At 39.4% G+C, this 13,197-nt stretch overlaps 1 protein-coding gene across 1 annotated transcript in view; it reads left to right on the top strand.

Moving 5' to 3' along the window:
* Positions 1-13,197, top strand: part of TNNI3K (TNNI3 interacting kinase) — a 97,006-nt gene that overhangs the window by 16,552 nt on the left and 67,257 nt on the right. The window contains exons 6-7 of the mRNA XM_072867333.1: positions 5,943-6,041; positions 7,527-7,665. Of these exons, the coding sequence (XP_072723434.1) occupies positions 5,943-6,041; positions 7,527-7,665 (238 nt within the window). The remainder of the gene's footprint in view (positions 1-5,942; positions 6,042-7,526; positions 7,666-13,197) is intronic.

Raw genomic sequence — 13,197 nt, 5'->3', positions numbered from 1 at the left:
CATTAACCTGATAAGAAAGAACTTATTGTGAGTGGTTTTGAAAAGCCCCTTATTTCTTCCTTGGGAATGATCAGATCTTTATCAGAAGTATTCTCCATAAATGGAGTGGGACTCTATATAACTCGTTTGGTCCATCTGCTGGTCTGAGGACTGAAGATTTATAGTCCAGGTGAAGGCTTTTTCTTTCCTTCTTTATATAGCTTCGAAATCTTCAGTGAGCTGAGGATCACTTCTGGTAGATTAGCTTATTTTGTCCACAATTTCATTAATATTAATGCAAATATGGGATAATTTTTTCAACCCCCCCCTAAAAAATAGAATAAATTTAAGAAAGAGAAAATAGATTTTTGGTCATCTTCCTAATTCCAGTAAGATAAATAATTATTTATACCATTAAATAAATAAATAGCAGAGGTATACACACCAATGTATAGTCTTTTACTACAGAAGACTGACTATATTTAAGAGAAAGAGAGAGAGAACTGGGGGGAAAATTGCTTTGTTCCCCATTTCCCTGAAGAGTCAGTCTATGGCTTTTGCTCCATCACCACACCGGAAACCAGCAGAGTGATCAGTTCTCTGAAATTAGGATACTGAAGGCCATCAGCATCAATGGGGTGTTCCAACTCATTTGAGCCAGTGTGGTGTATAAATATTTCATCTGCTCTATGGTTTAGTGCCGTATTTTACTTCACCAAAACGATGCTGTTTGCTTTTTTTATCTATTAATGGAAATTGCAGTTTCCAAGGGGAAGAATGAAAAATTAATGAAAAATTATAAAATAAGCTGATGACCGTATTAGAAACATCACCAAATAAGTTTAATAAACCTCTCATTAAGTCTGCTATTTTGAAAACATTAAATGTTTCCAGCCCAGGGAGGTCATTGCTAAATAAATAATGCATGTACCTCATACACATTTATGTGTTGGCCAGTATTACTGCGTTGGAAAACCAGTATCATTGCCTACTTCATTTTGTAAATTAAAGTTGTCATTCTGGGATTACAACATCTACAGATGTGTGAACTGGACTGAGGGTTGCAGGCAGGATGAACCAGTGCTACTTAATTTTTGCAACCTGCAAAAACAAGAATCTGAAGTGTGAATGTATTTGTAGCAAGGACGTGTTGGGGAAAAGGGAGTTAGTCCCATCTTACAGATTTTCTACAGTAATAAATCCCTTTTCATTTACAAGTCTTATGTTACATCAGCATGTTTGTCACCTCCTGTCTTCACTGGAATTTTACTCATAATAGGAGTACATTCAAATGATTTAAGAAGCATTGAAAAATTAAATTTATGTGAGCCTATTTAAATGGTTCACAAAGTCCCCATTTCCTTCTTTCATTCCCTGCATTTTATGGTAATGCTGCATCTTCCCAGCCCTTTGTTTTATCTGACACCAATTTTTCAGACCTTTTCAGAATCATTCTAGAACCAGGAATGCAGAAATGGTATTCACACTGCATCAGTATACGTGACTACACAAGCTGCAAGATAACGGGGAATCAAAGATCCTCAGCATTTGCCTGTCTGAGGACCCGACCAGTGACAAAGAGGACTGGAACTCATGACTGGTGAATTCAATAGCTATTTTTAATAGCTACCAACAAACTGTCCAGATTGAATGAAGTGAAGGAAGCCTCTTACAGCCCACAAATGGGAGCACAAGGTGTTTGGCAAACACAAGTGAAAAAGCATTGAGCTGCAGCTCGCTAAAGGAGCTTAAATTAACCTGATGATATGAACATGTCTGAAAACAGTGACAAACTTTGACAACACTTTTCTCCAGCTGTGCTTTCTCCCCAAGAATGTCCTGTGCAGAAAATTTATGTGTGACCCATTTTTAAGCTAGAAGTCAATGTGACATTTTAAAACTATGGTAGTGTTAAATTCACAGTGATCTCTTTGCCCAGAACAGTTATCTTCTAGTAATATTGCACAAAAACATTTAAACTATTCTGTGTCTGTCATCTGCCAATATCGGCAAAATATTAAAAAAATCCCATTCTTTGGCTACTCTGTAGCAAAAGCAGTCCTGGGGAGAGCATTATATTTCAAGACACTAGTACCTGCATCTTTCATTAATGACTTATCTGTGACCTGTGTTTTGTCTGCTTGGAACAGCTAAGACAAAAGAACCTGCAAAAGCTCATTGCTGGTCTGATGTCTGTCCTCGTGTCTTACAGAAAGGCATATATTAAATATTTCAGTAGATTTCTTCCTAAGAAAGACAATTAATTGTACATTCATCAGCAAGTTGTATTTAAAGCATTCAGAACCCCCTTTAGCAGTTTCTTAATTCAGTCTGATAGAGTTTGTTCTAAAATTCTTACAGATACACGGAGAGTTAGGAGTTGTAATAATTTAATGCAAAGACACTTTGCAGGACATGACTGATCATATCTACACTTGCTAAATTGGAGGGAATTAGGCAAATGCTTGACACTAATCATATTTTTATTTTAACAGCTTAATTAATAAAGGAACTCTGAAAATCATGATAGATTCTTTAGATATGTTAGTGTAAGGCTGTACAGAGGCTAGCACTGGTGCAAAGGCCTTAATTGTTGAAGTTGTCTTCTCATTAAATTTTAGCTGCTGAAAAGTCAATAATCATTGATTTTATTTTCTTACAGGATTTATTATCCCTTGCCCTTGTCCAAAAGACGAAGTCCTTATGTAGTCTGTCTTATGTTTTATTTTGTTGACTCCTTCTAACCTTCAGAGTAGCTTAATTAATTGTCTTTGAAGCGAACATAATTGACTTGAATGTTCAAAAAGCTTCTGAATAAACCTTTCATAAGAGAATTTTAAGAAAAATTACAAAGTAAGAGTATTGTTCAAAGTATTCAAAATATCATTTTGGATTAAAAATTGGTTGCGCGAGGAAAAGGGGAGCAGTAGTTTCCCTCGTTCTCCGGGCTGTGCCACTGTGAACCCAGCCCAGGAAGCTGCCGGCCGCCCTCGTGGCCAGGCTGTCCAGCTGGCTCAGGCCCAGGCTGCTGTCCACCAGGGCCCCGGGGTCCTTTCCGGCAGAGCTGCTCCCCAGCCAGGCAGTCCACAGCTTGTGCTGTCGCAGTAGAGGATTCTGTTTGTCGTTGTTGAACTTCGTATGGGTCACATTGGTCCATTCCTCCAGCCTGTCTGGGTCCCTCTGGATGGCAGGCCCCCCCTCGAGTGTACTGAGGACATAATGTGATGTCCTCTGCTAACATGGCGAGAGTGCTCTCCATTGCGGCCTCCAGGACCATTGCTAAAGGTATTGAACAGGACAGATCCCACTGTAGACCCCTGTAGTACACAGCTTGATACTAGCCTCGAGGCAGAGTACAACTTTTTAACTGCTACCCTCCAAGCCCCATCATCTAGCCACTTTTTCACCCACCTAGTTTTGCACCCATCCAGACCATAAGATCTCAGCTTTGCTACAAGAATATTTGGGAGACAGTGTTGAAAACCATGCTGAAGTCAAAGTAAATGGCATCCACTCTTCTCCCTTCACCCAAAATTCCAGTCATTTTATCATAGAGGACAATCTCGTCAGGCAAGACTTATCCTTGGTAAATCTGTGCTGACTGTACCCAGTCACACTGGGGCACTGAGAGGTGAAAGAACTCTCCTCTCCTCACCTCTCCTCTCCTCTCCTCACCTCTCCTCTCCTCTCCTCTCCTCTCCTCTCCTCTCCTCTCCTCTCCTCTCCTCTCCTCTCCTCTCCTCTCCTCTCCTCTCCTCTCCTCTCTCTCTCTCCTCTCTCTCTCTCCTCTCCTCTCCTCTCCTCTCCTCTCCTCTCTCTCCTCTCCTCTCCTCTCCTCTCCTCTCCTCTCCTCTCCCTCTCCTCCTCTCCTCTCCTCTCCTCTCCTCTCCTCTCCTCTCCTCTCCTCTCCTCTCCTCTCCTCTCCTCTCCTCTCCTCTCCCTCTCCTCTCCTCTCCTCTCCTCTCCTCTCCTCTCCTCTCCTCTCCTCTCCTCTCCCTCTCCTCTCCTCTCCTCTCCTAGGAGACACTGGAACAGGTTTCCAGGGAGGTTGTGGAGTCTCCATCCTTAGAGACTGGACAATATTCAAAACCTGACTGGACACGGCCCTGAGACACCTGCTCTAGGAGTCGCTGCTTTATGCAGGGGCGTTGGACTGGACAATCTCCAGAGCTCCCTTCCAACCTCAATGGTTATGCGATTCTGCGTCATCCGCAGAGTCTGGCTATGGCTGCTGGGGATGCTGTTCATCCCAGGATTGCCTTCCTTCAGGAGTCCTCTCACTCCTGCCAGCTGCCACCTTCTCCCTTGCCACGTGCTCAGAGCTCACGTGTCTCTGGAGCACCCCCATAGCAACCAAAGACAAGCATCAGTGTTTGTGGGGCTTGTTTGTGATCTGACTCACAGGCAATGCTCACTGCTCATCCCATTCACACCAGAATTGCTTCTGTCCCTGCCCAGCATGCTCCCAGGATACTTCTAGCTTCTGGAAAATAATATCGGACACAGAGGGCCAACATTCCCCATCATTCGTACTCAGCGATGCTGAAGAATAATTCCGCAGGAACACAGCAATCCTCTCCTCCTCCAGCCTGTCTTCAATAGAAGGGCTTAGTCCTTGCAACACTTAGGTGCCTCCTATAATGTGCTGGACCTGTTGAAGCCCTTGGATTCTGAAGGGACAGAAATGGCCTTGCAGGGCTGCTTCCAGAGGAGGCTTACAGCTGATACCACAGTGAAATGGTTAAAACTAGTGGGAAACAGACACACTTGAATATGTCAGGGAATGGACCTTACCCAGAAAATGTATTCAGTCAGTCCCATGGAAAAAATGTATTTCAATTTAAATTGTGTAAAGAAATAATCCCTGTACACTAATGTTGCTTGGTAACAGGTTTTCATTCTCTGGGTACTTGAGAATGACATGGGTTTAAATGACTGGCCCCACTGTTGCACGTGTGAAATGATTCGGAGGTGTCAGCTCAGATAGCAGTTGACCGAAATGTGCATCATCGCAGCCAGCGTTAATTGGCATCATCGGTGGCAGTCTCAACGAATGAGGAGGTACAGGTATAAATAGCGTGGCACAGCAGCGGGCCATTTCCCCTTCTTTGTCATTTCTTCCGATTGCCGGGGAGGTGTTTCCCAGTTGCTCATTGTACTGTGGGTGATTCACAGTCCAGCATCTTTCATCATCATTAGACTCAAAAATTAACATCCATCAAAATGATATGTAGAACTACTCAAATAATCCATGGCACAAGCCCCTTAGCGTGCCTAAAGACTCCCTTGTGCTTCAAAATAATTAGCAGCCCTTAGGCTTCAATATATAATCCAAAGTGGTTTCATTCAGAGTTCTATTTTGACAGTTATTCAGAAAGCCAATGTCTGATAATTCATAGCTGTCCAGGAAAACACTGGCCTCCTGAAAGACCAAAAAAGTGGAAATTTGAAAGAAAACACTTAGGGTTATTTATTGAAGCCAAAGGGCTATTATCTTCTAAAATACAAAGAAATCTTTACACGCTAAGGGAATTATGCTTGAGGATTTACCTTCACACATTTACATTTAAAAGCATCTTTCATTTTGGGGTTTTTTTTAACTTCTAAAAAGTCTGATATGTTTACTGCTCTTTGTTCATAATGGTTAAAAGAAAATTAAAGGTTATTCGGAGAAACTCCAGACAGTCATCTCTGTGCCTCTTACTTCTTAAATCAGCCTTTTTACTGGCAAACACATTTTCAGGCTTATTTATAAAGCATCAGTGACATTCAGTGTTCAGTTAAAGTACTGTAGTTAATCACTTTTACATGTTGTATGCAGTTCTTCACCTTTATAGCTTGCCGGTTTGGGCCTTTTTGCCCTTTTTTTAAACTGGTGATGTAAGGTTTCGAAATCTTGGTTTACTAGCTGACCACATATATATAGTGCTTCTAATTGGAATTTTCTGTTTGTTTCCTTCTAGGCTGTTGATATTCTTTTGCAGCATGGAGCTTATGTGAACGTTCAGGATGCAGTTTTTTTCACCCCACTGCATATTGCTGCGTATTATGGCCATGAACAGGTAACTAAATTGGGGAATTTCAGAAAGCTGAGAAGTGGAACACCGAGGCAACTATAGGTTTAGTGTTAGACATTTTTGCTTTACATTCCAGAGGGTCCCACCATGAAAAGGTCTCACATACTGAAGTTACACTTCTAAGTCAACCTCTAGTTGCTGTAAGAGTCTGAGCATCAACAGGAAATTTCTACACTTTAATCCTCTGTGCTAGACCCCAGCAAAAATTGGTATCTTCCCCTCTAGACCTCTTGAAACAGATGATTGTCTCACTAGCTTTGATAACCTATAGACAGACTTGGACCCAGAGGCATATTTCATTTGATGCTTGCTCATCCCACATTTCAGAGAGTGCATAAGGAATGTGAGCATACTATCTTAAGCCTCTCCAAGGAAGTGAACATCACTTCCCAGTAATAACTAAATGGCAATTCTATTGGTTTTCCTTGGAATTCACAAACTAAATTGTGGCCACTTTTAAGTTAACAGAAAAACTTATCATTTAGAGAGCAGGATTTTCCGTGAGGTACGGTGCACGCGACAAGTCCAACTGTGCTTGCATCGTTCACGCAGATCACAGACTTATTGAAACATAATCTGAAGTTCTGACCAAAGCTGGCATTGAGCATCCCAATTCTCTTTCTTTTACTAAAGTATAATTGACGTATGGTTAATCTAGTAGTCCAGTTATTTGCCCTGAATAGCCCTTTTGTGTGAAATGTAATAATGGGTCTATTTCGGCTTATGCAAGTCATTGCCTATACCTTTCTTTGGCTAAAAGCATGTATTCTGGGATATTTTCAAGTTTCAAAGGATGACCTCTAGGTAGAGTGCATTTTTCATTTCAGTGACATGTTACTTGGAGTGCATTGAGGAGTTGTTGTAGGAAAGGCTTTTGAAAGAACAGAAAGGTGCACAGATGATCGAAAATGCTCTGCTTCTGTGGCTGAGTGACAGCAAGGGTGTGAACCATGGATGTGTTCCTGAGATCCTTCTTTTCATATATATGCACCTCATCATCCAGTGACATTAAGAAACTCCTTGCATGTTGGGCTGAGAGATTAGTTTGCTTATTTGCCATAAGCCACTTCTGAATAAATAGTCACAGTCTTGTGAAATTACGCTAAAAGCTTGGATGGTGCTCTTGTGATAAGAGCCACGGATCAGAAAGGAAGCTAAGGCTCTGACATGTGTGGACTTTGAGGGCATTTCCTTTATTATGCTGACTGGTCAGTTAAACAAATACGTGTGCCTTGTGTCTAGACCTTTACCATACATAACATTTCAGAGAATGAATGAGCACTTGCTTTTGAGAATTTTAATATTTTTATAGATATGTAACTTAAAAATGAGTTTTCTAGTGAATCTCCTCTCCCTGTTTTAACTTTAAAGAGAAGCCCACTTAGTAATACCCAATGCAATATTCTACCTGATTTTGTCAAAAGATTTATTTTCGTGTGATATTTTAATTAGCCTTGATGAAATATTTAGGTAACCCACCTCTTACTAAAGTTCGGAGCTGATGTGAATGCAAGTGGTGAAGTTGGAGACAGGCCTCTCCATTTGGCTTCTGCCAAAGGCTTTCTCAATATTACAAAGCTCTTGATGGAAGAGGGAAGCAAAGCTGATGGTAAGAAAAGATATTTTAAAAAATCAACTTTAACGTTGTATTTTATAGACAGAGTCCGGCCTTTAATCTTGAATTTAGCTTCCTAACATGTGCTCTGCGTGTGTCTGTGTATCATTTTGGGGCAACTGAAATAAAAAAATAGCAGTTGGAGAGTTTTCTCCACTTCTTAAGTATGCTTGGTTTGTCATCTCATGTGCATTCTGTTTCCACTAATAAGTTAGAGGCGACAAACAGCAGCAGAAAACAAAATTAAGATTAATATACAGAGGCAGCTTACTATTGAGACACTCATCCAATCAGAGACCACGCAGCCATGTGGTATGTATCTCCCATCAAAATGACTTCAATGCAAAGTGAACTCCTACTGAATGAGATGCAGATGAAGGATTTTAAGTCAAAATTGTACAGCAAGTAATTTAAAATAATTCAGATGAGAAATTGCAAATGGTTCACAAACAATTCCACAGAAAATTGAATCTTTTTAGCACATGCTCTATTATGCTACACAAGCTTCAAACGCTTCATTGTGGGACGTTTTCTATAAGAGAAAGTGTGCGTGAGAGAGATGTAATGGGTTGGACAGATACAAAAGTATATTAGCATGCTTTTCGTATTCTGTGAAAGTTAGGAATTGTGCATTCTTTTTACAGGTAATCTCACACTGATGCCAGTAAGACTATAACACTACAGTTCAGTGCTGTATATTTTGCATGTGCTGCAATTTAAAATATTTTCCATTGTAATTAACATTAGCATGCCACTAGTAGTACTGCTGAATTCTTATGCTTGCTCTTTTGTTCCTTCTCCTTATGCTTTTTCAGCAATGTAGAAGGCACAAAACATACCACTCTCCAGCCTTACTTTTCGATCGCTGTGACATTTGCATCATAGGCGTGTGCATACACGCTTGTGGCCACATCCTACAAAGTCTTATAAATGTTAAAACTTAGAGGTCAAATTTTATGCATATTATGAATATTAATGCAGAGGTTCTTACTTACTAAACAACATTAAAATTATTTGAAAATTAATTTCTTATCCTCAGAATAAGAGAAAGAAAAGTTTTTTGAAAAGGAACAGTACATTACTTGTAAAAGTACTGCTCTTTAATACATCTTTGGACTCCATCATTACTCTTGTTAACTTACATCCACAATATACAAGGTCAAATCTTGGTCCCCTCCAAGTCTATGGCAAAACTTCCATTAATTTCAATGGGGCTAGGATTTTGCCTAGGGATATCACAGTTTGATCTTGGAAAAGCAGAACTGGAAAAACAAGAAACAAACCAACAAACAAAAAAAGCATTTGCTGCGAGAATCCTGCGTGTTATAGACAGAACAAGACGTTACCAAAATTCTTCAGTTGTTGCTTCTCGCTCTAGCATCCTACTTGATGCCTGGTTCCAGTCTATGCACACAGCTATTCATGAATTAAAAACAATAGAGCGTAACAGGGGAAGGTTAAAAGGGCCTCTTGTATAGCCACATTTGAAAAGCATGTTAAATTGCCAGGCTCAGTTCTTTCCTAATCTCACCTGCTCCCATACCGCACTGACACCTGTTAGTTGACTTCAGGAGAAGGCAGTCGAGTGGTCATTTTGCACAAGTTCTGTGTTCTCAAGCCTACAGTCTTCAGTGCTGACTCTGTACAGCACTGTCACTCCTCAACAATTGTTAAAGCAGGGACATGAGCCCATCATGCTTCTTCCTTGCTCGTTATGCCCAGTAGTGCCAAAGCAGCAGCGTTCACATAGCCCTGTTCCTACTCTGCCAGCGGCATGAAGACTGTGTTTCTCCCCCATTTCCTCTTCTTTGCTAGATTTGAAATACAGATTTACCATATTCTCTGTGAGTCTTGCCTACAGTACACACATCCTACTCAAGGAGTAAAAAAAGTGTGGAAGGAAACAGCATGACTCAGATTTGTAAGTACCTTCTTCAATAGTGAGCTCTTGATGTTTCAGTCTCGACGTGTGTGCACTGAACTGATATAATTATAATAAAGAGGGGGAAAAGAAGAGATGTTCACTCACCATAACAAGGCAGTGGGAGGTTCACTATCAGTTAGAGAGTTTATTCCAAAAGGAAAAGAATCTGGGACACCGTTTCAGATTCTTTTCTTTAAAATCAGTATCTTCAGCAATGGAAAAAGAAAAAGGAGACTGCAAGCGGGAAGTCTGTTACCCACAAAGTAGCACGCTTAGAAACTTGGTATAAATATAGCAGCAGAGGAATAACTCTTAAATGCCTAGGAATGAAAGTAATTGGTGAAATAACTTGAAGACATTTTGGCAGTATTCTGTGCAGACGAGTAATTGGTGTCATAAACTTGAACTATTTCTTTTAACATAACCTGACTAACTCGTTGATCAGCTCTGGGGCCATGGCAACTGAAGAAAAACAGTGACCACTGAATCAGACTGAAAAGGTCAGAATACTGCTGAAATACAGCAACATTTGCAGTCTAACAATAGCCAAAGTACTTCTTCAACCCAACCACAATATATAGGAAAAACATTTAAAGGTACTACCCATGTATATATCATCACAAATGTTCGTATTTTACATATGCATGTACATAAAGCCAATATGTTACAAGTACAGTCGCTTCTCCAGATGCTAATCTCATAATCTGTTTTAACATAAACACTGTAGGGAAGGACTAAGTAAATTCTGTGCATTTTCAGAAATCACATAAGGTCTTTCAAGCACATTTCTTGAGGTATTGATCTGATTCCTTTAAGCTCCAAATTCATTTTGAGATCATTAGTATATCTCAAAGACCAGCATGCCATTACAAGCTGCTATCACTTAAAGTGCCTTAACCATCTTCAGATTTTTTCAAACTTATTTAGTATGGAATTTCTCATTCTGTTTTTATTTTTAACAACTTCTATTTCCTTCTTTCTTTTTTCATGCCTTCCAAACTCCTAGAGATTTTTTTGCACTACTGAGTCAATATGATTGCTACCAACTTGCATTATTTACTCTGTCAGGAAATTCAGTTTTATATTTTAGAATCAAATGGTAGAATGTAGCAATAATTGGGGTACAAAGTAGCACATCATAATGTTTGATTCATTCTTGTAATCTGGTAGATTTTTTTCTAGGATAATTGTAATAAACAAAATGCAGAGAAGGAGTTTTTTCTTAAAGTAAAGTAGAAAAGGAAGTTCATTACAGTGAGAAACCATCAGTATTCCTAAACAGCCATTCTCTTTCCTCATTTCTTCAGACTGAAATTTTGTCCCCTTCTTGCTTTTCTTGTAGCTTCGCTATACTCACATCCGCACCCCACTTTTCTCTATATAGTTTCTAAGAATGCGTATTCAGCAACACGTTAGACCCAGATGACTCGCTGGTTTTAGCAGTGAGCTGGGTATGGCCTCGACCTTGAGAGGGGTCTTGTCGAGCTGCTGAGCGCTTTACGTCATCAGAAGGGTACATGTTTGGGTCTCAGGAGGGCTGACTTCTGAACCAAAGTCCAAGTCGTCCAATTATTTGCTGTTTCTCAGTCTCGTCTGCCACTTACATGAAGGAAGATAAACTTGATTATTGAAAATAAAGAGCTGTGGGTTTTGCCTGTTGTTGTGTTGTCAGCTGGCCTGATTGTATGGCCACACTTCTGCTGGTGTCCCAGCACCCCAGGAGAAAAAGGAATGGGCAAATGAAGGGTGGGATCTTTTAAAAAAATTAATGGTAATTTAGAATTATCAGCATGTTCCACTCTTTCTTATGTTCAATTTCTTTGAAATCAGGGAAGGCCTGGAAATAATTGCTTCTCAAATGCTTGAATGCAGAAGTAGGACTTCTAATGTAGATGTTTGTATGACTTCAAAAACTGTTCCTTTCAAAATGAAAGAAAAAATTCATATTTTAAAAACTGTTTATGGCCTGATGGGGTAGCTGAGAAACAGAATATCTACAAACTTAGAGAACTAGTTGGCAGTCAGGAAACAAGCATTTCCTTTGCTTCACATAAGCTAAATGCTAATTTTTATTATTCTTCAAACTGGTGGTCCTGGAGCTTTCTTTTGGGGACCACGTAATATAAAATATATTCTTTGTCTTTATAACTGCTATGGTCTTTTAATAAAACTTGTCTGCTTGCAGGACTACTGAGCTGCCTAGAGTTGCAGCTCCTCTTTTTTCAAGTAGCTTTGAAAACCATTGTCACCTCTGATAAATACAATAAACTTTAAATTTTAAAACAGAGTTTGATATTAAAAATCCAGGCACGTTCAGTCATGCTTCTCTGCATATTAAACAGATATAATTCACTGGGACTTGGGAAATTTCCCTTGTTTTTTTAAAACAGACTTGCATTGTCTTTTTTATCCTTTTACTTACTGAAATGGTTTCACCTGTTACTTTCTACCTACATAATGTCTCAGTCCTAAGAATAATTTCTACAGTACTCCATTGTGTTCCAGACAAGAAGTTAGCATTTGCTCATTTTTACTGTTTACTCGTAAGGCAACCTGAATTTTCAGTCTCTGACTGCCATGACAGTTGTACTATCTATCCTCAATTTAATATAAAAATACTTTAAAATCTCAATTTGAAGAACTCTGCTATACTCTTCTTTAGTATTTCCTGAATCAATATGATGTACTTTTCTGCCATAACTCTAAAGTGGTTTTGACTGATTTTGTTTTGTTTTGACTCTGAAATTCTCCTTCTTTTTAAGACAGTATTCCAGTTTACCTGTCATGTTTCATTTAGAAATCAAAAAGCTATCAATTACAACAAAACCCATCATCCCATGTTGTAGTTAGATATCCTTCCAGGGGCAAAGGAAATGGCTTGCAAGTATTTGACATCATTTCCAACTGCATAAACAAAGGAGAAGATATACGTTTCCTTCCTTTCTCCATCTTACACCTTGTGTTGTAGAAGCTCATGGCCCTGAGCCCCCTGATGTCCATTCAGGCCATTCCGTGGGTACATATTCTAAAATGCTGACATTTATTATTGTAAAACTTTGACATTTATTCCCCCCTTATTTATTGCACTTCAGAATGAATCTGTGTCTGGTACCACATCATAAGAAAAAATAAAGGCTAACATGTCACATGAATCTATAAAGTGAAGAATTATTTTAGAATAGAGAAATAAAACAGTTTACTTTTCTTTACTCCTTTTAATATAAGACTGCTAGGAAGGTTAGTGGGGGCAGTTAATGAAATTTGTGGGCCACAAGCTTAATATAAGTTACAGGAATTCCTTTTTTTTCTCTTTTTTGGCCTGAAACATAATTCATCTTTGGAACTATCTGTCACTAGACATCAGTGAAGTTGTAAGCTCAGCTCATTTTAAAGGACTGTCCATTTCTGTGGGCATTCAGCATTACTTCAGAAAGGTTTTTAAACAGGGATTTATTTTAGTTTTCATTGTTCCTTATACTCACAGAAAATCAAAAGAAAACAGAACCTCAGAATGTGTGTGGTTTACCCTTTGTCCCAAGGAGGCTCAGCTATAGGAAAGAATTGTTCCGGAGAGACGTTTGTCAATGTTGTGCTTAAAAGCC

This window comes from Ciconia boyciana, chromosome 7 (genome assembly GCF_034638445.1).
Source record: "Ciconia boyciana chromosome 7, ASM3463844v1, whole genome shotgun sequence".
Classification (NCBI taxonomy): domain Eukaryota; kingdom Metazoa; phylum Chordata; class Aves; order Ciconiiformes; family Ciconiidae; genus Ciconia; species Ciconia boyciana.
This window is presented reverse-complemented; position numbering and strand designations above follow the sequence as displayed.